The sequence below is a fragment of the Miniopterus natalensis genome, chromosome 11, assembly GCF_054644295.1.
Source record: "Miniopterus natalensis isolate mMinNat1 chromosome 11, mMinNat1.hap1, whole genome shotgun sequence".
Classification (NCBI taxonomy): domain Eukaryota; kingdom Metazoa; phylum Chordata; class Mammalia; order Chiroptera; family Miniopteridae; genus Miniopterus; species Miniopterus natalensis.
In genome coordinates, this window is record NC_142091.1 from 16,193,469 (window position 1) to 16,219,363 (window position 25,895).

At 38.2% G+C, this 25,895-nt stretch overlaps 1 protein-coding gene across 1 annotated transcript in view; it reads left to right on the plus strand.

Moving 5' to 3' along the window:
- Window positions 1–25,895, plus strand: part of GUCY1A2 (guanylate cyclase 1 soluble subunit alpha 2) — a 256,869-nt gene that overhangs the window by 151,438 nt on the left and 79,536 nt on the right. The window contains exon 5 of the mRNA XM_087821566.1: window positions 15,216–15,701. Coding sequence (XP_087677692.1) covers window positions 15,216–15,701 — 486 coding nt within the window. The remainder of the gene's footprint in view (window positions 1–15,215; window positions 15,702–25,895) is intronic.

A 25,895-nucleotide genomic window follows, 5' to 3' on the forward strand; every position in this document is an offset into this window, starting at 1 on the left:
TTCAGGGGAGAAGTCCTTTCTCTCAGCCTTCCCCATACTTCTGAGACCAGGTTGGGGGCATTGCTGCTCAGTGTGGGGCCTTTAATGCTCAGTGTGGTCTATTATCGGCCGCATCAGCTGGTTAGAGATGCAGAGTCTCAGAAGCTAGTTAGAAATGGCGAATTGCAAGCCCAATGGGACCAGCTGAATTAGCATCTGCATTCTAGTAGACCCCCCAGTGATGTGTTTTCCAGGAAAGTTTGAGAGGGCTGGTTCTAGAGCTTCATAAAACTCCATTTGAAAACTAACTCCTGGCCTAGTTAACCTACAGGGATTAATATTTTTTGTTTTTGTTTTTTCCCCACCATGACCCACCACAATGACCAATTCTCAACTGAAGACCAAGAGGTAGTGGCAGCAATGCCATTTTTAGTCTTGGAATCAAGAATGCAAGGTTTTATTTTATTTCATTTCAAACAGTACAGTGCTTTGTCTGTTCCATAGCATTACTCCAAGAGGGGAATATATGATCTTTCTGTATGTTCATGTATCAGTCAGGAGCTTGGCAGGGACTTGATGGCATACTCAACAGAACCAATTGAAGAGATTTTAACAGAAGGGGTATTTACAGAGTTGTGGGCAGGGTTAAGAGAACCGATAAGGGATGGCGAAGCACTGAGGGACTAGCAATGGAGGGAACCATGAATGCTCTTAATCTTGGTGGAGCAAGGAAAGAATTGGTACCTTGGGAGAGTTTAATTGTGAGAAGGGCCCACAGCAGGAGTTCTTGCCTTTGTTGGAAGGAAACAGCCACTGCAAACCACAGATCAGCATGATGCAAACCAGAAGAAGGAATAAGACATACTTTCTCTTCTCTCCTACTCTGGTCACCTGCCAGTGGCTACAAGTGGCCAAACCCAACTGGAAACCATAGTGCAAGGGAGCCAATTGATGTAGTCCATCCACTTCATCTTCCTGGACACAGAGCACAGTACAGAGGGTTAGAACGTGATTCTGGGAAACAAATTTAGACAATCTAGCACAGTAAATAAAATGGTTGGATTTGTAAATAAGATCACAGGTAATAAAGTAAAATTTTAATCGAAAGGTTTATTTTATTTGTTTGCAGATATGTCTATATATCATATATGTGTGTGTGTGTGTATATATATATATATATATATGAATGTATGTTAAATATCAAGAAGAATTTTCTAAGAAACAATGAGATGTAGTAGAATGGGTGCTTTGGAGAGATATTTTTATACTCTCTTCTGCTGTGAAAAGTTTTAGACAAGAGAATTATGTTAATCTGCCTTTATTTAACACACATACTATTTGGTAGGTACTATTTAGGACACTGAAGTATAAAGCTGGTCTTTATCTTCAGGGAGCTATGATATAGGTAAAAGTAAAAATATAAAATACGTCTAAAAAATACATATGGAATGGAATGATGTGTTCAGGTGCCTTCATTTGGCAAATATTTATTAAGTACCTGCTGTATATCAGGCAATATCTTTGGGACTAAAATAATGAGTCAAAATGATATGGTTCCAGGGTGTCAGGTATAGAGCAAGCATCTCAGGGCCAGCTCCCTCTCCTTGCTGCTACTGTAAAGCTAAGTCTCCAGACCTTAGTGCAGGTGTTGGCCTTTACCTTCAAGCGACACCATCTTAAGTTTGCACATACAGCTCTCATCTAAAACTTTAGCTCATAGTTTTGCTTTTATTTTTTATTAGGCCTGTTGGATATTTTTTTCACTTATTTCCACCCCAGCAGTGCTATAAAATTTATGTTTTACGTAGGATCTACATTTTTTCCCTTTCTTTTCAAGAGGTTCTTTTAGAGTCTCTAAATTGTCCTAGTACTAGAAGCTAAATATAGTTCATTGTTTATAGCACAACAGCAATCTGGGAATTATCAAAATAGTTTCATCAATATATATAAGACAGATCAGAATATTTTAGAACAACAAAAACAAACTGGTATTTGCTTTGTCCAGTTTAGTTTTCTATACTGATAACTTGCTACTGCATGCTGTTTGTATACAACCTGAACTATTGTATAAATAAAATATTTAAAATATTCCGGTTTTACAAAAGACAAAACTGGGCCACTGGGAGATTACTACTTTATGGCTTTTCTTAACATTTTTATTTTGTTTATTCTAATATGTTTTAATTTGTTCAAAGCAAAAGGGAGAGTTGACTCATTAAGAAATCGAAGAACTAAAGTAAGATGAAAGATGTCATTTGTCAATTCTTTCTTTAATCACCTTTGTCTACTTATGCATGAATACTTACATATAGATTTATTTAATCCTATTAATATTTATAGAGTGCCTACTATATGGCATGTGCTATTCTACATAGTAGAAATCACAGCAAGGAGCAAACAGAAATCTCTACACTTACGGATCTTGTGTCCTATTATCAAGACAGACAACAAGAAGGAAAAGTAGTAAAATACTGTGGTAGTGCTAGGGACAAAAATAAACCTTGGAAGAGGAATAAAGTGTCATGGGGGTTGCAATATTAAATGGGTAGATAGATTTACTGCTTCTGAGCACTTTGCTATTGAACCTTGGGAACAGAGCTGATATGTCACAGGTAGAACACTGACCTGCTCAGGTTAACATTCTGTTTAGGAAAGTTGGTATTATGAGCTGAATTGTGTCATCCCAAAAGTGTTGGAGTCCTAGTCTGTTGTATTTTAGAATGTGCCCTTATTTGGAGATAGGGTCTTTACAGAAGTAATTAAGTTAAAAATGAGGCCATTAGGGTCCTTAATCCAATATAGCTGGTGTTCTTATAAAAAAAAAGGGGGGGGGATTTTTTGACACAGAAACAGACTTGTACACAGAGAGAGCACCATGTGAGGGCCAGAGTTGTGCTGCACAAGCTGAGGAGCTCCCAGAAGCTTATAGAGAGGCATTGAGAGGGAGTGTGGTCCCACCAGCACCTTGATCTTGGACTTCTAGCTTCCAGATCTATGAGACAATAAATTTCTCAGGTCACTCAATGTGGGTGCTTCATTATGGTAGCCCTGGCAAACTAATACAGCTGTAATTTATCATAATTAAAGCTTAAAAATATTCAGGACAATGGTAGATGATGAGCTAAAGGGCTCTAAAACCACTTCTAACCTCCTATAAGCCAGGCAGTTTTTTTTAACAAATATATAATATTTATTATATACCAGTGACTCCTCAGTATTTCACAAATATTAACCGATAGGTATCCAAATAGCCATCTTATTATGTAGGTTCATTTATTATTCCCATTTCAAAGATGTGGAGTCAAAATGTGGTATTGCCATCTACTTCTGCTACTTTCTAAGAGAAGGAATACAGTCGCACAAACTTTCCATGACAGTGCAGAGATTCTTGGGCCTCATATAGATTTTCCTGAGGGTTTCCCATAACACATGTACACATACACAATTTTTAAAATTCCCTTTTTTGTTGATAGTGGAAATTTCAGGAAAAGAACATGCCCGTGTTCTAAGCTCACATTTCAATGGTCACCACTCAGTCACCTGTTGTCCTTGACTTGACTAGACCCTGGTTCAACCCTTTCGCTCTCTGTAGTAATCAGACTGGACGTTCTTCAGTGCCCTTAATGTGCTATGTTCTCTTTCCTCTCTGGGCCTTTGAACTTTCTACACTCATCTTGGAACATCTCACTGGCTGTATCCCAATAACTCTGTTCTTTTCACCCTCATGGACAGACTCCAAGGCTCATTTGTTCAGTTGAATGCTATTATCTCAACAAGGAGTTCTTACACCTTGTTCATTCTGATGAGAATGTTTACAAAGACAAATTTATTTTTTTAAAAAATACATCTTTATTGATTTCAGAGAGAAGAAGGGAGAGGGAGAGAGAGAGAGAGAGAGGAACATCAGTGATGAAAGAGTCATTGATTGCTGCCTTCTGCAAGCCCCCCACTGGGGATCGAGGCATGTGCCCTGACCAGGAATCGAACCCCGATCACCTGGATCCTAGGTAGATTCTCAACCACTGAGCCACACCCAGCCGGGCAAGACAAATTTTGATGATATGTGCCAATGCAAAGTCAACTTTCATCATGATATTTTAATTATTGTAGTATTTTGTATGGTTTACGAAACTTTTTTAAAAATTGATGAAACATAACTCATTTAAATGAAAGTTTATTTATAGACACTTAAGTTGTTTCCAGTTTTTCATTGTTTCTAAAAAAAGCTACAATGAATTAAGGGATGCATTTTTAACCCATATCTCATGCCTACTCAATATAGCTTCATGAAATGTATTATAATCATAATTTCTTCAACATAATTACATTATTATAATTTCCTCTTTGTAGTATCTCTCTAGCACCAGCTAAATCATTGTTGTCATTGTCATAATGCTTAATAACAGTAACAATACAAATTGATAGTAATTATTGAGTGTATGCATATGTGTATACTAACCTAGGCTTTTTTATGTATTGTCTCTTTCAAACTTTATACTAATGCTATTCTGTTAGAACTATTATTATTGCCACCTTACAGATGAGGTTGTTAACTCCCTGAGAGGCCATGTGACCTGCCTGTGGTTACTCAGCCAGCTAGGTAGTAGAACTAGGCTTTAAACTGAGATCATTTTTAGTTTCGAAGCTCTCACTCCTTTCATCCCTTCACACTATGTATGGAAAGAACACTGGGTGAGGCAGCCCAGGCTCCAGTCAGGCCTCCCTAACCTCTGAACTGTGTGATCTCCGACACCTCGCTCAAGCCTCCCTGGTCTTAGCTTCCCCAATTACAGTGACCGTGATTGTGTGCCCCTTACAAATCAGGAAGACAAAATGCAGCAATACCTATGGCAACACTCTAAAATTCTACATGCTGAGCAATCCAAGGGGTAATTAAGAGGTATTATTGGGTCTCACATCAGTTTTGTTTGTCAAACAGACATTTGGCAAACATTAAGGATATTCACAGAAACTCAAATCTCTTAATTGGATAACAAAGTAAACATAATTCTTCTCATAAAATGCAGTAGTGTGCCAGTGATTCACCTTTAATTAATATATTTATAGGCTATTTAATGGACTTGTTCAGGTGCTACCTCTGAGCCATCACTGAATTTCACATTCTACTCTTTTATTCACAACTTATTTTCTGACAATGAACCATCTACAGTGGGACTATGTATGTCAAGGGATCTGGCTCAGGCCCTTGCCCTTACCAACTGGCCTTGTTATATTTATGAGATGGGTGGACTGGACAAAATTATATTGGAGACAATAGTTCCCAAGTCCTGTCAATTTTCAGAATCACATGTAGATCATATAAAAAAATCCATTTCTGAGCCCAGTAACAGAGGGTTCTGATTCCGGAGACTTGAGGTAGGTTCAGAATCCAAAATGAGGTAAGCTAACAGTTATTTAAGGCTAATTTTTGCCAGATATTGTGCTCAACATGATATACAAGCCTATTTATATTTAAATCATTGCAACTGTTTGAAGTAAATGCTATTATCATTCTTACTGTAAGACATTCCAAGTTCTTAACACCTGCTCATTCCTTATACATAGTCTCCTGGTGCTTGTTTTCCTTACTTACAAATACAAGGGTGGGGAAAAGTAGCTTTACAGTTGTTCATATGGAAAGCAATACATATGAATAATAAATAATATAAGAATAAACTGTTTTGCATACTCATGACTGTAAACCTACTGTTGTCCACCTTGTATGGAGCTGCCTGAATTCTAAACCTGATAATCCCAATGTCTACAGTTTTGGAGATCTAAGTTTTGTGTTCATTGTTTCTTTGCTTTTATCCACTTGGTCTTAATCATACTGAGAGTCTCGAGAGCCCAAGTTGGGGAAGTTTTAGATGCCAGCAACCAAGGACCACTCCAGGCTTATTTGAGGGGGGACTGTCAGCTCAAGGCTCTCTGACGAGGCTCCTTACCCTTACACATGTCCCACGTATCAGAATCACGAAAGCAGTGTGCCTTCCATGTGGCTCTCAAGGCCGCCTGGCTCCTCTCTGCCCCAGCCGGGGCTCCAGATCAAGGGTCATTTCTGGTTTATTTGTTTGCTTTGTTTCGATTTGGTTGTTCCTTCTTCTGGTGTGTGTATGTGAGGGTATCCTTGGGAACCACTCCTATCTCTTAAGGGATGACCAGTGCCTCAAATTAAAAAAAAAAAATCAGGATCTATTTGTTATGCAGCAAGAGGGTCCCTCAACACTTCATAACCTATCCATTCTTTTAAAAATTATATATATGTACATATATATATACATCTGTATCTCCTCTGTTAGAACATAATATTCATGAAGGAAAAGACCATGATTGTCTCAAACTCAACTCTAGCTGAATAAACTAGAGTACTCAATAAAGTACTCTAGTACTTTAGTACTGAATAAAGTTCTTATACATAATGTTTTCTCAAACCTTCTGTGTGACATTGTTGAAAACAAAAAGATATCTGTGTGATTCAAATATTACTTCATTTTCCCCCATAAACAATTGAAAAGTAATGCCTAGACCAAATGATGGATTGAATATTGGAGCCACAAATTTTACTTGGAGAACTCTGCTGTCCAATACATTATTGGCCAGAAGCCACATTTGGTTACATTCATTCTAATTTAAATTAATGGAAATCAAATAACATTTAAAATTTAGTCCTTCCGTCACATGAATGATATTTTCATCACCACAGAAAAAAAATCTGTTGAATGTAAATCTTATGTCTATAAATTCAGTCCTCAACATAAAAAGTAGATTTTTTTGTAGCTCTCCAAATTTCTTTAGTCATGGTATAAACAAGTCCTAGACTGAGCAACTGCCTTATTATTTCATTAGAAAATTTCTTCTGCACTCTAATATCCTTAATTCTGCTTGTCCAGCAGCCTGCATCCTTACTGTATAACAATGGGCTTTGCCAACCTGGATTTAAGCACAAACTTTAGTCATTTCTTTTAAATATTTAATGCAGTTGAGTTGAAATGCAAAAGCACTATTTTTATTACTAAGCAATGTATTAAATAGCCACCCTGATCTTCTGCCCTACCCCTGGCCCACAGGAATGAAATGAGGTATGAGGTATGGGAGAACAGATATTTCAACATGAATGCACGTACACCCAACACACACATGTATAAATAATAGTACGTCATTGGAAAATTGGAGGTGGTTTTTTGTTGATTTTTAAGGCCTTAGAATATTCTCATGTTCAGTTGGCTGGTTCAGAGTGGCTAACAATTTTTACACATTCCAGATAACTCTCTGTTACTGTGAGGGGCTTCATTCAGCCTTGTGTAACAATGTGTGAGTGCTCTGTTGAGAATCATTTTTGTCATATGCCTTGAAGAGAAGGTAGAGTTTCCTGTCTTTGCAGAATATTTTAGTGGTGGTTCCAAAAATTTATTATACCTTTTGAAGTGTAGTTTTATAAAACTGGACATATAGAAATATAACCACAATGTCCCATGGGATGTGTGAGTGACAATGCACCCCTGGGTGCAGGCCAGCTGTGGTGTTAAAGCAAGGGAGACCTTCAGAGCTTTTCTTGGGCTGGTGTCACTTACTGATGGTATGAATGTGATGAAAAATAAAATCATTTTCACCCTTTGGGACAAAAGGCAGCCTGTGTATTGTATGCAAGGTATTAAAAATTGCACATCAATTTAATATTTCTCATGTAGAGTGAAATTTAATGCTTGTTAAATAAAAAACGAATAAGGAGCCTAAAAGCAAAACATCAGCATTTTACATTTGTTCCCTGTGCAAACAGAATGCCAAAACATTTGCTGATATCGTTCTTTCAGCTACAAAGCACAAACCTATTTCCTTTCAAATATTACATGAATCCTGCTGTGATCTAGAAAGAAAAGTGGCATCTAATCATGGAACATTAAATTGACTTGGTTACCTATCAGAACAGAATTCAAATCTATGTTTAGGATGAATTTCTGAGATTTAAAGAATAACAATGAAACTGTTATCATTGTAATGAACTACTTATTAATATTAATACAGGAAAGAACACAAAGAGAAGCTGGACACTGTAAGCGTGGTCACCTGGGAAGCTTCACCAGGAAGCTACAGCTTCACACAGCATTGTTTCTCCAAGGGGATTAGCACCCCTTCCTTTCCCCATGGGGAACTGGATTGTTGGGGGGAGAAGGGGGGGATAGGCTCATGGTCAGTAGGAGCTGGGGTGACCCAGGGGAAGTACTTGCTTGTCAGTCTAGCCTGGGGACAATGGATTGGCTAGGGAGTGGACCCCATCAAAAGCACACAAAATCTTGACAAGTTAATGGGTTAGTTTGGAGAAGCTTCTGGTTAAAATCCCCAAAGAGTTCCCCCTCCCTCGCTCTCTTCCTCTCCGACTCTTCTCTTTGCTCTCTTGCTGGGTGACCAGCACTCGCCAGGCTTTCGCCCATTCTCTCTCCATAGCTTTGTGGCCCTAACAGCCCAGTGGCTGGCGTGTGACTTCACACACAGGATGCTGGCCTGGGCTGGACTTTAATATGAAGCAGAAGCTAGGAGCAGGGGCCTTTGTTCTGGCCCTGCTGGAGACGAGATTGGACTTCTTTCATGGCGAGATGGACAGAGGTGGGACTTGGAGAACTCCCTTAATTTTACATCATCAATAAAGCTTTCCAGGAAACCCCGTCCTTCCCGGGGGCCTCAGGAAATTTATTTCCTCCAGGCACCCCAAGAACTCCACTTCCACCAATAACAAAACTAAAAACAAACATGGGGAAATAAAGCAAGCACAGAAAGATAAAACCTCTGAAGGGTTATGTTTTTGGGGTTTTTTGCTGATGTTAGCAATAAACAATATGAATTTTAATGTATCTTATCTCAACAAAGGCAGTATTTCAATCTATATAGAGTAAATAATAGCACAATTAGCCTTAGATGTTAATATTCTTCCAGGTACATATACATTTTAGTACTGAATTTACTTTTCAATTCAGTGAAAAAGACAGCCTGTCTGCTTAAATTCCTGCACATTTAAAGTGCTTAGCATAGTACTGGCAGGTTAGAGACATTAAGTAAATGTTCACAAAACAGATAAATAACTGAATGAATACTTTTAATTTCTTTTAAATTATATGTAGTTTAATTGACTTAAGCATTTTTACATTGCCTCCTTAAATAAGAATAGTTAATGAAGGACTCTTGTCAGAGACAATCAAAATATTTTCTACAGATTTTTAAAACTGTAGTTATGTGGACATTAGGTTGAAATTTTAAAATAGTACTAGCCCTCTGGAAGAATATTGGTTTTGTTTTAAAAAACCTTGATTTTTGGATAATTATATTCTAAGAATCAAAACAAACAATTGAATGATAAAAATAAATAAGCAAGAGAGAAAAACCCTTCTATTGAGCAATTTTTCACTCAGCATAATTGCCTATACTAATACAGCTAAAATTGTGCCTATGCCAATAGAATATTTCTTTGTATTGCTAAGTAATTCTCCACATTTGGTTTAACCATTTACCCACTGAACTGCATCTCTGTTTTTTCTAGTTTTTACTATTGTGATTATGTCTTATGGTTACTGATCTCTAGTTTTATTCCATGTAGTCAGAGAACATATTGTGTATAATTTTAAAAATGTGTTGTGATGTTTGTTTGTTTTTAATGGCATACTCAGGTAAACCATATCCCGGGCCACATAAAAGAGCCCATTTTTTCATGGACTCTTGAAAAAAATGTCTATTCTGCTACTTTTGGGTGGATCATCTTATATATGTCAATTAGATCCTATTTATTTATTTTATTGTTCCTATCTGTATCAGTTCCCTGTAGCTGCTGCAACAAATTACCACAAGCTTGGTAGTGTAAAATAGCAGGGATGTATTCTTTCACAGTCCTGGAGGTTAGGCTCTGAAATCAAAGTGTGTACAGGGCCATGGTCTCTCTGGGGGATCTGGGGGAGAATTCGTTCCTTGACTTTCTAGCTTCTGGTGGCTACTGGCGTGCCTGGGCATTGCTTGGCTGTGTTTACATCGCTCCCACCGATGTCACATCATCTACTCCTCTGCGTGTGTGTGTGTGCATGCGTGTGTGTGTGTGTGTGTGTGTGTGATTGCTCTCTGCTTCTTTCTTATGAGTATATTTATGGTGCATATTGGATGGTGTTATAACTTTTGTTTCAATTATCACATAAGATTTAGATACCTGATAAGGGAGGACAATTTATTGTGTTCACCTATATTTCCAGTATTTCTGTTCTTTTTTCCTTCCTGATGGTCTAAGTTTCTTTTTCTTATTTTCTTTCTGTTTAAAGATCTCTTTAACCATTCTTTAAGGGTAGGTCTGCTAGGACAAAGACTTTTAGTTTACTTCTGTCTGCAAGTGTCTTTATTTCCCCTTCATTCTTAAAGAATAGTTTGCTCAGATGTGGAGTACACAGCTGACACTTTTCTGTTGATTTTAAAAAATCTTTCTTCCGGCCTCCGTAGTTTCAGATGAGAGATCTGCCGTCATTCAAATTAATGTTCCTTATAAGTAGTGTGCCATTTCTCGCTGGCTGCCTTTAAAATATTTTCTTTGAATTTAGATTTTAGAAGTTTATGACATGGCCTGTAGTGAATTTCTTTGAGTTTATCATATTTGAGGTTCATATAGATTGTTGAATCTACGTGCTTATATCTTTTATCAAATTTGAGACCTTGGCAGCCGTTATTTCTTCAAATGCTTTTCCAACCCTGCTCCTCCTTCTCCCCTTCTGGGATTCCTGTGATATAAATGGCAGAATTTTTTGTTACTGTCCTACAGGTCTCTGAGACTGTTTCTTTTTGCCCCCAGTTTATTATCTGTCTGCTCAGATTGAATAAATTCTATTGAACTATCCTCAAATTCACTGTGTCATCTTCACTCTGTTTTTGAGCCCACCCAGTAAGTTTTCTATTTCAGTTGTATGTTTTCAGTTTTATAAGTGTAATTTGGCTATTTTAATATCTTCTATTACTTTACTAAGATTTTCTAGTTTTTCATTATTTTCAAAAGAATTCGTAATTGCTTGTTGAAACGTTTTATGATAGCTCCTTTAAAATTCTTGACAGATAATTTCAATATCTGATTCATTTCGGTGTTGGCATCAATTGATTGCCTTTTCTCATTCAAGATATGATTTTCCTGAGTCTTATTATGATGTTTAGTTTTCTATTATATCCTGGACAGTTTGGTTCTTACACTGGAAGACGTTAGATCCTATTTAAATTTTTTATTTTAACAGACAGCCACGCTGTTTAGGTTGGGCGCACTGGTCCTGCCTACTGTTGTAAGCTACAGTTGCAATGACTAATTTTTAGAGTGTCGAGGGTGCTGTTTTCATCCGCATGGCTTATTTAATGCTTCTGGGGCTCCCCCTGGCCCTTGTTAATGCTGCCTGAGGGGGAGAACAAGCTCCCTGAGACTGGGCGTCCTGTGCCTTTACGTGAAGGCGGTGTTCCCGCACCCAGTAGATAGCCCGCGCAGGTGCCCTCTCGCTGGTGGCCGCAGCCGGTGAGGGCCCGGGGGCTCGTGAGAGGGCAGACTCGCTGGCCTGTGAGGACATAGAAGTCTCTCGGGCTGGCACTTGTCTCCTGCTTTTTCCCCGCTGGAGCTAGTTCTTCAGAAGTGGGTGCCACTCCGGGAGGCCCTTCTGGAGGCCGGGACCTACCCCCCTGTCTGCGCGTTCGTGCCTCGGACCCCCGAGATGGGAAAGATCTGCAGCCCCACTGGAACGAGCGTCCTTCCGGCCTGCACTGAAGCGGGAAGGCTGCGGGGAGCTGCGTCATCCGCATCAACGGCCACAGTTTCTCTCTTTTTAACTGTCCATTGTGAACAGTTCAGTAGGGGTACTTTGCCATCACAGCGATTCATATTTAGAACTGGTATTGCCTCCCCCAAACCTCTACCCATCACGCTTCCCCACTGGCTGAGAGCATGTCCTACGGGGCCAGTCCAGCGTGGGTTTGAATACTGATGTTGCTGTGTATTCTTCGCAAGCCTCTTAACCTTTCTAAAGCTCATCTAAAAATGAGGATAGTAATGGCTAACATAAATAAAATTCAACAACAAGATGTAAAGCAAGTGCTCAGCATAATACTCAGCCAATAGCAAGTACTCGACGGATGTGCTGAGTTGGCTGCCAGCGTCATCCTTACCGACATCATCTTCACCATCACCCCCATTTTACAGATGCGGAAACTGAGGCCGTAAGTGGCTAAGTAATTGAATCCAGGGCAGTTTGCTCACTTCAGTGTCAGGAGAGCTAGAATTCAAATCCAGGTCTGACTTCTGCCGAATCCTTCTTTCCCAGCCCTTATATAATACTGCTACAAATGATTATCTTAGGAAACTCGCGTGTCTGTGAGAACATGGGTTAGTGCATGTTCAGGTTGTGCAAAAATATAAGAATGTATAGTGTACAGTTATATAAGTTGTACAGACTTAATTTTCAATTATTTTTTTGTTACAGTACTCAATACTCTCAGAGATATCTATGCATAAAAATAGAAATAACATAGGTAGTTTAACAGAACCTTACAACCAAATTTTGTGATAAAATGATTTTAATCTTTTTGCCCAGAACCAAATATTCCCCTTTATTATGCTTACCAGTTTCTGAAACCCATAGATTTAAAGACATTTTATTTTTCTTATGCCTTATTTACTTCATTAAAATGTTAATGTAATTTAGGCTACACTAAAAACTTAGAGAGATGTTTTAATTTAATACAGTTTTACACAAATCTGTTTCTGCTACATAAAAAAGTCATTCCTATAACAGTTTTGCACATTGCTTAATTCATAAATGCAGATCATTGTGAACTTCTGAATTTATAATCATAATGAAACAAAATTCAAGAAGAATAATTTGTTATTTTTGAATTAAAAATAAAACTGCATTTATGACAGAGACACAAATGCTCCAGTTGAATTTACCTAATTATTAAGTAAGGAAAAAATTCGCTGATGAAAAATAGTAAGTTGTTTACTATGTATATTGGAGCTTCTCTTTCATGAGTTGTGTTCTTGTGGTGTAGGAGGTAAATAATTATTTTTTTTCACTCAGGCTGTTCTGAATCAAAGATTTTTAAAAACCAACTAGTAGACACATAAATAAAAAATATATATATTTTTTATATGTTTGAGTCAGGAATATAGCATTCCATTCAACCTCTTTATAAGTTAAAGATAAACATTTATTACATATAGCAAATAATATATAATATTTATGCATATACTCATATACTAATTCCATATCTTAAATAGCAGAGAGAATGGCAAACACAAAGAAACAAAAGGTTTATTTGTGACGGGAAATGTCGAGGTTGATACATAGGAAGAAAAGAGAAAGGAAAAGAAAGAGAAGAGCTGATGAGGGAAACTGGTCTCTGCTGAGAGAGACTGAATGAAATGAGAACATTGAAAAAGTGCAAGTCCAAGGGCAAAGGAGAGAAGCAAGGAGACGGCAAATGGAGAGAAAAGGATTAGAAGGAAATACGAGGAAGGAGGGGGAGGCAGACCTCAGGGAGAAGTCGAAATCTTTGAACATCAGAGATTTGCTTTTACCTTAAATCTTAAGGAAAAATTAATATACTGATTTTTTTTTACTATAAAGTTGTACATTATGTGTGTATCTTCCTTACCCCGCTTTTAATATTCCACCAGTGGGAAAGTTTAGATCATTAACAGCACCCCTCTCCCCAAAAGCAAATCAGATGTACATAAAATATCCTAGAAATACTTTTCAGAACAATTATTTTCTTTGCATTCAAACCAGAGCGTGCAGTCTTTGGAGAATTCACTTTGAACTGAGACAGTCCTGTTCACACTATTCTGTGTGCTGTATAGATCTGGCTCCCTCCCCATCCCCATGCTCTGATATCTTGGAGAAGAGAACCTTATTTTATCTTTTTATGCTTATTTTCCAAAGCTGTACCAGTAAATAGAAAACAATAAATACTCTCAATGAATAAGGGTATTATGCAAAAAAGGGTAAAACACCAAACACTAGAAGAAACTGCATAAGATAAAGTGAACATTTCATCTCCTAGAAATTATAACATCAAGCAAGGATTCCATTTTCTTTTCTTATGTAGATTAAATCTTGGTTAGTGCAGGTGGGGCAAAGTAAATCACAGTTGCAGACTTTGAAATCCAAATCTCTATAGTTGTGCCTCTCATTTCATTAGCTAGCCTAACTACTTGATGCTATGAAAAATAAAGAAAAATAAACTGATTGAGTGCATTCCATGTGGTGGCGGAAAGTGACATGGGTGAAACTGATGCACAGTCTTGGTTGGTCAACACTTAGACTGTTCTTTCCAGGTAACTACAACCACTTTCCTCTCCAGGTGTGCTAAGATACTTTATTCTAACCCAAATCACTGTTTTGATAGCCATATCTTAAGTCCACATTCCTTTCTTACTGGTACGTATTGACTGAGTGGGCACCAAGCTAAGATGGCATAAGCCTGTATTCACTAAGTTTTCCATTAAACCTCAATTCCCCAAATTCATCAAAGAGCCCAGGAAGGAAGGGCAGATTTAAGTTACTATATCTTCAGATCTTTATTATATTAACTAAATTTCTTTAGTGCTCTCTTGGTGTAGGGGGTTTATTTTTAGCTTATCTTGAACATGCTAGTTGAATTACTTCTGATAATACTAGCTTAATTATATCTAGTTTTAATTTTTATTTTTAAAGCCAAGTGAATTTTCCATTAATATAGTCAGTGCAAAGACTACTATATATTCAAAGGGCTATAACTGGTGGAAACATGACTTCCATAAGGCCAAACAATTATTTTGATTTATTTTAATCTCCTGGATTTATTCTCTGAGTATTATTTTAATGACAGTTAAATGTAGTTATTCTGCTATTATTAAGAAGATTGAAGGTTTTCAAAGTGGCTCATGAACCAGTTTCATTATGTCCCTGGGTTTAATTTCATTCCGAATGACAATGTTTTCCTGTTTCATTTGTCATTGATCTCACTTTTCACTTCCTCCTTGTCTTTAGAGAGTGGCCAAGTAGAAGACAATAGCAAATGTTTCTATTCAGAACCATGAATTTTACACTGGCTGTGAATCGTAGATAAATTTGCTTGTACGAATGCGGAAAGTCAGTATGGCTAATAAAACATTTCCTGTTTTTCCTCTTTGTCAGATAATAAATGATTTTTTGTGACTCTGCTATGTGAAGAGCACTGATCAAAATTCCATGTTAATTTTGCAGGTGATGGAAGTCAAAGGACAAATGATTCATGTCCCAGAATCAAATTCCATTTTATTCTTGGGCTCCCCATGTGTGGACAAGCTGGATGAACTCATGGGCCGGGGACTGCATCTCTCAGACATCCCCATCCATGATGCCACCCGAGATGTCATTTTGGTTGGTGAGCAGGCAAAGGCCCAAGATGGCTTGAAGAAGAGAATGGATAAATTAAAGGCGACTTTAGAAAGAACTCACCAGGCCCTGGAAGAAGAGAAAAAGAAAACAGTGGATCTTCTGTATTCTATTTTCCCTGGCGATGTAGCCCAGCAGCTGTGGCAGGGGCAGCAAGTGCAGGCCAGGAAGTTTGACGACGTCACCATGCTCTTTTCGGACATCGTTGGCTTCACGGCCGTCTGCGCTCAGTGCACCCCCATGCAGGTGATCAGCATGCTGAATGAGCTGTACACCAGATTCGATCACCAGTGTGGATTTTTGGATATTTATAAGGTAAAGTTGGTTTAGTTATTTTTATGTAAATACATTTCAATAGTAAGTTGTGATCTTGCTTAGATTGCAAGGATATCATTTTCTTTTTGTACTTGAACTTGATAGTAAATGGTCGATCTCTCTTTAATTTAGAAATCTGTGTACAGAATATAGGTATTCCTGCCTTCGTTATGAGTCCATCTATAATGCTGATATGCTGTGGGTAACTGAATCATGATATTGAGCAGTAAGGAAAAATTCTGTAGAGCTAGTCCTCCCTCTATATTCATTATTAAAAAAATTAAACTTGCTGAGCACTAGTCAACTTTTAACCACATAATGTCTGTCTTAGAGAGTGGGATTCCAATATAAATAAGAATTTTATGTTGACAGATAAAGAGAAGCAGTAAGTTATGCTAAAATATACATTGCATTATCTGCATTATCAGTTAAATCATGGTTAATCAATATTTTGCATTGCATTGTCAATTAAGTGAGGTCCCTCTGATTCCAAAAGGACACATGTAAATATTCTAGCTATTGCCCAAATGACCAATGGCTTTTAGTAGAAGCATCTTAAATTTTTAAACTAAATAGTGGAAGAGCTTGGAAAATGACTATTAATCACCATCGGTTGGTCTGCTTTGATGAGCTCTTTATTAATTTCCTATTAACAATCATAGCAATATAGTGTGTGATTCAGCCCCAGGTCTACCTAATGAATAACTGTAACTTAACAAAGAATTTCACATGGAATGCACGTTGTCAAGATGTACGACTTTGTTATGTGGAGGACAGGAAGTATGTTTAGTATAAATAAGTAGCAGTGAGCTGTAGGCTTTTATTTTCTTTACTAATTCACCTAGACTGCTATTTCTTTTTATAGTGTGAGCTGCACATAAGCATATTTGGAAAGAACCTATCTGTTTATATTGTTTTCGTTAAGGGACATCTCCTTTAGAAAAAGGTGTTCTCTAGCCATAATGTATAATATATAGCTCAATGCTAAATACTTTAGTGAGTCTGTTTTGAGGAATAAATATTCAGTGTGAAGTGTATTATGAGGGACTTGCCTTGCTATACAAAATAAGAGTACTCATAGTTATTTTTAAGTTTCTTATAATTTATTGTTATACAGTTTACGGTAGAGGTAGCCAAATGCCTCATCCTAAACCAGACGCAGTACGGTGAGTGTGTCGTTGTTACACCCAGCCACGTGCAAAGGTGAGCAGATCAGCCTGACTTTGCCAGTGCATCTTCCTCTAGGCCTGGGCGTTCTTGCACTAATCTCTGCAACCACCAGGCTCCTCCTTCTGCACCACTGATTTGCTGTGTTAACTTCTTCTGGCTAGAGTAGTCATGTGTTATTTTGGTCCTGAGTTCCTGCAACTAATGAGAGTGATAGATAAATAGGTTTTCCTTTGAAAAAACATGGGAATCCTTGATTTAAATACAAGTATCAGGTAGGTTTTGAGAAAAGAAGAAATGTGATGTCTCCTGAGGATACCAAAACAATTTGAATGCTTAAAAATATAATTTTATTTAGATTTTATAGACATCAAATATCTCTTCTTTTGAAATCTATGGGAATATCCTGTATGATCTTCAGATTTTCCTATATGTTATCAAATCATGGACAGTTCCATATAGTGACAAATAATTATCAGCAAGCTTAACTTACAAAAAGGATCTGCTGTTTCTCTGGTACTCAAAACCGTGTACTCAATATATATTTATTGAAAAATAAACTAAACAATTCTGGTTCACAAGTTCTCTTAAACAGAACTTGCTTATGAAATTTTAACAATAAATTATGAAGTAATATGGTTCCAGGGCAAGGTGTGTTTAAAATATCTTTGATGCCAGTATGTATATGTATAGGGCAGCTGTGATGTTTGCTCAGGGTTATGAGGGTTGAGTTTGGGGGTCCAGACTAGGTGTATAGGGCAGCTGTGATGTTTGCTCAGGGTTATGAGGGTTGAGTTTGGGGGTCCAGACTAGGAAGCTGAAGCTGGAGTGATGATGGTATGGCCAGAGAGGGAAAGACAAAAAGAAAGGGGAGCGGGGAGAATGCTATTTTGGTAGGGGATCAACCAAAGTATATTATGAGAACCATATGAGGAGGAATGTAAATTAGAAATCCTGTATCTGACCTGCCTAATTTTAAATCTCTAATCATCATAATCATTTTAGGTAATTTTGTAGAAAATGTAAACAGTGCAATTACCATGAACTACCTGCTAAAGTTTTAATTACTGTTGAAAAAAAAATCTTAAAGGCAATGGAGAACCATAAATATGCTGATTTTATAAAATGAAAGAGAGTTTTGCTAGATTTAAATAATTTTTGTAAAATAATCTTACCACAGAGAAAAAAAAATGTAATATAGCCCAATTTTGTTTTATGTTAGGAATGTAAAAGGAAACTAGGCAAAGCTGAATGCCAAGAAAAAGCCAGAGAGAGTGCCCCACGGGTGGCATTCGAAGCCTGCTACTACACAGTCAGATTCCAATTTCAAAATGTGTGGCTGTCCCTTTCTTGATCAACTTATTTGTCCATGTTTCCTCTCACTAGGGAGATGATGCAGTGCTGTATTACGATTCTAGTAGCATTCAGCTAAATTAGGCTATAATAAAAATAACCAAATCCTTCTGTAACTCAGGAGGCTTAGGAAGAAGCTATAGATTCTACTGCTCATATTTCAAACATTGAGAAAATTAAAGCCTTTACCGTGCTTGGCTGCCAAGATTTCACAGGTGTCTGAGGAGTAAAGAAGAGCGAGGTCAGCTGAAGGAAGCATGGGTTATAATGTTGATCCTCTTATAATTAGGAAAGCAAACATTCAGTAAAAAGTCAACATAAATAGCACCTATATAATATTTTGCTCCTCAGGTTTTATAGGGTATGAAGAATGAACAAAAGAAAGAACCAGTAACTCTAACTTTTTAAATCAATGGCATATAGATTATAATCATGATGTTGAAGCAACCCACTGTGGGTTTTGCCTGAATGTACATGTTCGCCTCTGGCAAGCCCTTTAGTTAGAAATAAGGGAGAGGAAAAAGGAAGGATGAGCCCTTCATGCTCCCCTTATTCCATTCAGCCGAGGCTGTGGGCCCCAGAGCTATCTTAAGTGCTCTCCTAGAGCTCTCATCTTCTCACCTTGAACCACTGTCTTAATTTACTTTTCTCTGGTTCTCTCACCGATGAAGTCCAGACCCTAAAGCAGCACCTGTATCTAGTGGCAAAAGTCCACCTTAGCTGTCAGCGTTGTTTCTCAGGCAGTTGTATCTGGACCTACTGGGATATGCATTATGTGATTATTTTGCATCTTTTTGTATGTACATATCTATAGGCCCCCTAGGTACTTATTGGAAAGAATAAATTGTGATCTCATTTAATCTCCCACGACTAAAATGTGGAGTTGTTGCATTATTTTCACTTTCAGATAGAGAAACTGAGTTTTGGAAAGGTTAAATAATCCAGATAATACAGCTGATAAATCAGAGTTTGAACCGAGGCTTGTCTGATTCTAAAGCCTACAGTATTCCCACAAGTCTAGGCTGTGGTCTAGACAAAGATGAAATAATAAAAGCAGAACGTAGAAACTGTTTCAGAACTAGGTTTGTGGTCAGTAACTACAGTTATACTGCCCAGTGATGGGAAAAGTTCTAAGACCACGTTACCCAAAGCCACCCCCTCCCCTCCCAGTGGCAAATAGTTCAGAGTTTTGAGAAGCTGCGTCGTAAAAGTTGGGACCTGTCCCACCTGCCATCCACCCTTTGTGTCAGAAAGCAGCTGGCACCTTCTCCGTGATTCTCCCGGTGGAGACCTAGAGCACCAGGAAGGGGGCAGAGGGATCAGGGATCGAAGTGCAGGCAATAGAGGCATAAGTTTAAAATAATGAAACAATAATGAGTCTTTTTTTAAAAAAAATCATCTTTCCCAGGCAACTCTGAAAAATGTTAGTGATAAAAATACTTTCCTGTGTTGACGTGGGGGAAGGGGGCATTCTGCTATCAGAACCCAAACTGGGTTTGAAAATGTTGGTGGAGTTAAACGCTGAGTGTGGGTTTCAGTCTTGGGTTGGGGAGAGGGGGTAGAAAGACAGGACGGAGCAGCCAGGGGGTGCAGAATTCAGTTAGGTCGGGGAATTCGATGTTAAAAATCTGAAAAGCAACAGCACAGCATTCATATCGGCAAGGGAAAGCAAGTATTCTAGCAAAGTCCGGGTGGGAAAGCAGAGTCCAGCAAAGCAAGAAGGGACAAAAATCCTGACTCACTCTGAGGGGACGCAAGACCTTGGGACTGGGCACGAGGGGACTAGGTTCCTGGAAATGGAAACCAGGCCGTGTGCCCCGCAGCAGGTATGGAGACGGCATCAGGACAAACTTTGATACAGAGCCCGAGGCTTTTCCCTGGCCAGGACCAGACGTAGAGCCAGAAGATGCCTGGGACCCCTCTCTAGAGTCAGAGGGAACCAAATAGGGCAACTTCATCAAAGGACATAAAGACGTCCTTTGAGACTTTAAATGCAAAACAGGAATTAGACCCACAGGGATGCCAGAGTTAGGTTATTTCTATCCATTCTTGAGAATGAATGAAATATATCCCAGAACACTCTTGGCATTAATACAGTTTGGAAATTGCTAATTATCTTGAATTCTGAAAATCTTCTGATGACCAATGAAAACACTTTATTGACTTCATAAGCTCCAAACCTCCATAAATACTATACCAATAAAAAGGCATTAAGATCGTGTGCGTTTCCTTTAACTTACATGTGCAGGTTGTTCTGCTTTAGTTTCTTTCATCTATTTACTATAGATTCCTATTAACTATAACTCTTGGACTCCTTTGTGGGAAAAAAAGTCTGCGTGTTTTAAAAATAAATACAGACTGCAGAAGTAAGCAGGACAGATAGCCACGTTAGAAAGGCTTCTACAGAAGGTGCTCAGTAGCCACTCTTCCGTGGGCATGTTATGTCCCAGGGAAACTGAGACTCGGGCCAGGCCTTGGGATTGAGGTGCCTTGGGGCCGGCCCCCAGGCTTTGTGCCAACGTGCCGGCTGCTTGTAAGCGGGGGAAGGAGCTGTGCCAGACTGGAATCCCCATCTCTAATCTCCTTGGTCAGGGCTGAAAGCAGACGTTTGTCACAGCAACGTGCAAGGCTACAGAACTCTATGCCTCGAGAATTTTGACCTGTCTTGTCACTGGACAATATGGAGCCACTAAAGCCAGCTGTTCTGGGACCCTCATCCAGGCCTCAGAAAATAAAGTGGAATCTCAGGCATGTTGCTCCAGTGTGAACTGGGTTTTGCAAGAAAAAAAAGAAATGCTTTCTTTCCCCCTTGTTTGTCTTATGGTAAAAACTGTCTTTTAAATACTCAGGTACTTAGGTGATTCTTGGAATTTTATAAATATGTGTATCACATTTTACTCCATTTCCCAGCACTACATGCCAGGTCCATTTAGTAAAGAATGACTGTTTCATTTTTCCTCCCCAAGATTTACATAGCTTCTGCTTTTGAAATGAAAAGCTACTAAAGATTTATACTAGTTCTTTTTAGTGGATTTCATCAACATCAATGCCATTTACTTTTGCTGCTATTTTATTGGAAATGAAGTAGCAGTGTCTTCTAGTAAGTCTAGAAAAGAAGAATTTATGAAATAAAAAAACCAATTCATTTATTCACTCATTCAATAAGCATTTTTAAATCACTCACTTAATAACAGGGCATGACTCCCATAGAAGCCTATAAAATGTTATGGAAATTAGTATGTATTTTTAGCACAATTTTAATGAGTAGAAAAGAACTGATTTATATGCTTTAGGAGGTAAGGTGAAAGTCACAGATAAACATTCCATTCCGATATCTTTTCTACTGGTGGGATTATACTGTCAATTTCAAAATGCCATAATGCCCTAAAAATTACCTGACAAAGGTTTTGCTTCATTTATATTTTTGCCTTGGGCAAGCGCTTAGGCTGGAGATAAGGGACAAACAAGGGGTGGGATGGATCCTTTACCCTGTCTCCCTCATTCCATCCTGCTAAGGCTGCTGAATCCCAGCGCTGACTCGCACACTACCAGGAGTTTTCATCTTTCCGCCCGTAACCGCTTCTTTAGCCTCTCTGCTTCAGTTCCACCACCTGTAAATGACTAAGTTTATCTACCGCAGAGCTATGTTTTATGAGCTTTTAAATGAAATGTGTGTAAAATGCTTATTACAATGCCTGGTCCAGGACAACAAATGTAAATGTTAGCTGTCATTTCTGAAATAGGTGTTTCTGGGTGTGCATGGTGCGTGGGTGTGCGCTTTGTATGCATATGCCTGTATGTACACGTGTTTGTATGTACATAAAGATGGTGTAGCTAGGGCTTCCTAGAAAAAGATAAAATGCTTATTTGTGTGGGTTCATTCTTTCAGGTTATTAGAATTACATTGTGTGCCAGAGAAGGACTGAAGGAAGGGTAGGGAGAGAGGTAAGGGTAAGGGGCGAGGGAGATAGCTCCCTGAAGTACATTATTGGTATTATCCTTGCTGGGTCCTCATGGGTCCTCTTTCTTGAAGATGGGTCCATAATTCACCTTTGTGAGTCAGTGTTATCTAGAGAACCTGAGCTACAAGATGAAATTTATGAAGGTAACAGTATTTCTCTAAGTAATATTGACTTGTGCGATGTCTATGACCAACACTACAAAACTGAACCTAAGATGTTTATTTTTTTATGTTTATTATGACATCCGGGGTTATTTTTCTCTATATTCAGAGAGCATTTTCTTTTACTCTTGTGACAAATTATGAAACAGTTAAAAGGCTAAAATAATTTGGATGGCCAAGCAGAAATCATAATTGATAAAGTTGGTGAATTTATCAAGTGTTTCTGGGTTGCTGTTTTTGTCCCTGTTGATTTTTTATTTTTTAAAGTGTTAGCAGTCACTAAGAGACTGGTGTTTTTTATTTTTATCATACCGAGTGTTACGGGCTGAATGCTTGTGTCCCCTCCAAATTCATTTGTTGAGGCCCATCTCCCAGTGTGATGGTGTTTGGAGGTGGAGCCTTTGAGGATAATTGGGCTCAGATGAGATTATGAGAAAGGGGGTGCCATGCTGGGACCAGTGTCCTGATAAAAAGAGGAAGAGACCAAGAGACCAGAAGTCTCTCTATTGCATGAGGACACAGGTGGCCGTCTGCAAGCCAGGAAGGGAGCCCTCACCAGTGAACCAAACCGAACCAGCCAGTGCCTTGATCTAGGATTTCTCAGCCTCCAAAACGGTCAGGAAGAAATTCCTGTTTTTAAGCCACCGATCTATGGTATTTTGTTATAGCAGCCTGAATGCAATAAGACACTGAGGAAATGTATATCAGTTCTGAAAACAGTCTGGAAATTTACAATGCAAATGTCTAGCACGTTTTCTTAGTATATTAGGTCCATGCTGCTAGAATTTCCTATGCCTAATAAGTGTAAACGTAACCCCATGATGCAAATAAAATATTTTTCACTACCCTTATGCAGCTTATGTCTTTACAGAGAATGTCTCACTTTTGTGTATCCATAAACTGTAAAGAAATTCTGAGCTAAACTGTTTGTCACTAACACCTTTTCAGAATAGTGAGAAGCTAGGTTTTAGTTTGTGTGCATTATGCAATGATAAGTTTTACTACCTAGTTAATTACTTACTCCAATATGTTTATTTTAAAAATCCACTTTAAAATATCGACTTTTCTTCTTAAAGAATTATTGTCATTAAATAATCATTTATTTTACCCTGAGGTCGCTTAGCAGAGGATTTCTGGCAAGCTTCGGAATGTGAATATGTCAGTTATATTCTGATTAAGCTTTATACTGCCTGGGTATTGTATGAGTTTACCAAAATAGAAATTGATCTAGACAAGAGACTTCTCACTTATCTGATAGGATGACCTCAATGCAACCTGCAAATCTTATTGAATTTTATAGTTTCTATTAACTTTTTCACCACCCCTTTTTTTTTTTTAAATTCTCAGCTGAGGATAATTTTTCCATTGATTTTTAGAAAGAGTGGAAGGGAGGAAGGGAGAGAGAAACATCGATTGGTTGCCTCCTTCACACACTCTCACCAGGGCGGGGGATTTAACCTGCAACCCAGGTTACGTGCCCTTCACCAGGAATCATCACACCCGTGACCCTTCTGTGTGTGAGCAATGCTCTAACCACAGAGCCACACCAGCCAGGGCTCACCAAACTTTTAATTAATGGCCTTCTGTAGGAGAAATGCTGTACGTAATCCTCTCTCTTTTTACCAATTAGCAAGTGATTTAAAGGGTGCAGATTCCTTACAGAAAAATGGGACTAAAGGAATGGAATTCACATTTATTCAATACAAACTGTGTTCCAGACACAGTGATAGATGTCTTAATTATGATATTTACTTTCTTTCCAGGAGAGCCTGTGGGATGGGTGCTATTATGTCCTTTGTGTCCTTTTTGAAGATGGGCTTAGTAAGTGGGAGAGATGTTATTGGAATTTAGTTCTGACTCAACTAAAAGCTCATGTTATAGAAAACAATAGTGGAAACCACTTATGAATCAGATAACTAGTGTTCCCCATTAGTTAGAGGCCGAACTAGGACCAAAGATCGTTCTAACATTTATGCATGTATATTTCATACATCGGTATCCTGTATCCAGTAACTTTGACAATCACCAGGCAAACTTTATACCTTTCAAATGATAACAAGTGTGTCACAGGATTGTTCAGAGGGTGAAAAGAGCTAATAGCAAAATAACAAGAGGCCTTTGACATAATAATTGGAGGATGAGTTTGAATTTTTAAATTGCAATTTGAATTTCAGCCTAGAGTTAGGGATATAACTAGTCCCCTTTTTAAAGGCATGTAGCAGATCTACACTACTTTTAAATATGTGTGCACTTCATAAAGATTTGTCCTCTTTGGCTCTAGGAGACTGAAGAGGATATTTATGCAGAAGTTAGTAATTTCAGCCCAGTGGAAGATCATTATGAAAGTCATTGTCCCAACAATGAAATAGATTGACTGCAGCTGTATGTCTGGTCAGTGGAGTGATTCAAACACAAGCTTACAGTCTTTTGATTGGACTGACAGGAGAAATTCTCAGAAAGTCATTTCACTCTATGAGATTCTAAGATCTAAATAAATGTCAGAGCTCCATGTAGTTGGCTAGGAAAATGTTCCCAAAGCTCAAATCAACCCTGCTGACTCCCTATTAATAGGTTATTTGTGCATGGTAAATTTGAAATGATTTGAGGCGATATTTATCTTTGTGAACATTTTTTAAAGTGGGAAAACTGATCATTTAACTTTATCTTAAATTCAAGTATTTGGTTGTGAATGTTTATACATTTTCATGAATTTTTCAAGCTTTGAAATTGTTAACATGGCTTTGAATAAATTGGAAAACTGTTAAGAAATCACTGAAGCAAAATCCCTGTTAAACTGCTGATCCAGGTGCATGTATGTGTGTGTGTGTGCGTGCGCCTATGTGTTGGATTCTATGACAGCTACTTATTAAAATAATTCTGTTCTTAAGATAATCCAAAGCAACATTTTAAAATTTATTCCTTTGATACTCAAAGTTTAATACTGTATAGAATTTTTTCCTGTTGTCATAAAAAGAAAACCGTGTGCCTCTCTCTTTTCCACTTATTACTAGTGTCACTGTCTTATAAACAATATGGCCCATTTCAGCCCTCTGATTAAAGAAGGTCCTTTGACCATTAGGAAGAGGCCAGATGAGCACTGTTGCAGTTGCTATGAGAGTGCAATCAATGACAGGGAGTGTAGGGGGGAGGGTATTAGGTATTAAGCCTGAAAAGCGAATTTTAAGTCTTTTTTACTTAAGTGACATATCTGTGCCCAGTTTCTACTTCTATAAAATGGGAACAGTGGTATTGGTCTCACATTTTTGTAGCAGGTGGCACATCTGGAGTCATTCATATGAAAGAAGACCAAGGCTAGACAGAGTGTCTTGGGGAATTTACTATGAAGGGAGGGAAGGAGATTGCCTTAGTCCATTCAGGCTGCTGCAACAAAAAGGCCATAGAGCAGGTGGTTTATAAACAACAGAAACTTATTTATCATAGTTCTGGAGGCTGGGAAGCCCAAGGTCAAGGGGTTGGTACATTGACTGTGTAGTGAAGGCTCACTTCCTTCTTCATAGATGGCTGTCCTCTTGCTGTGTCCTCATGTGATA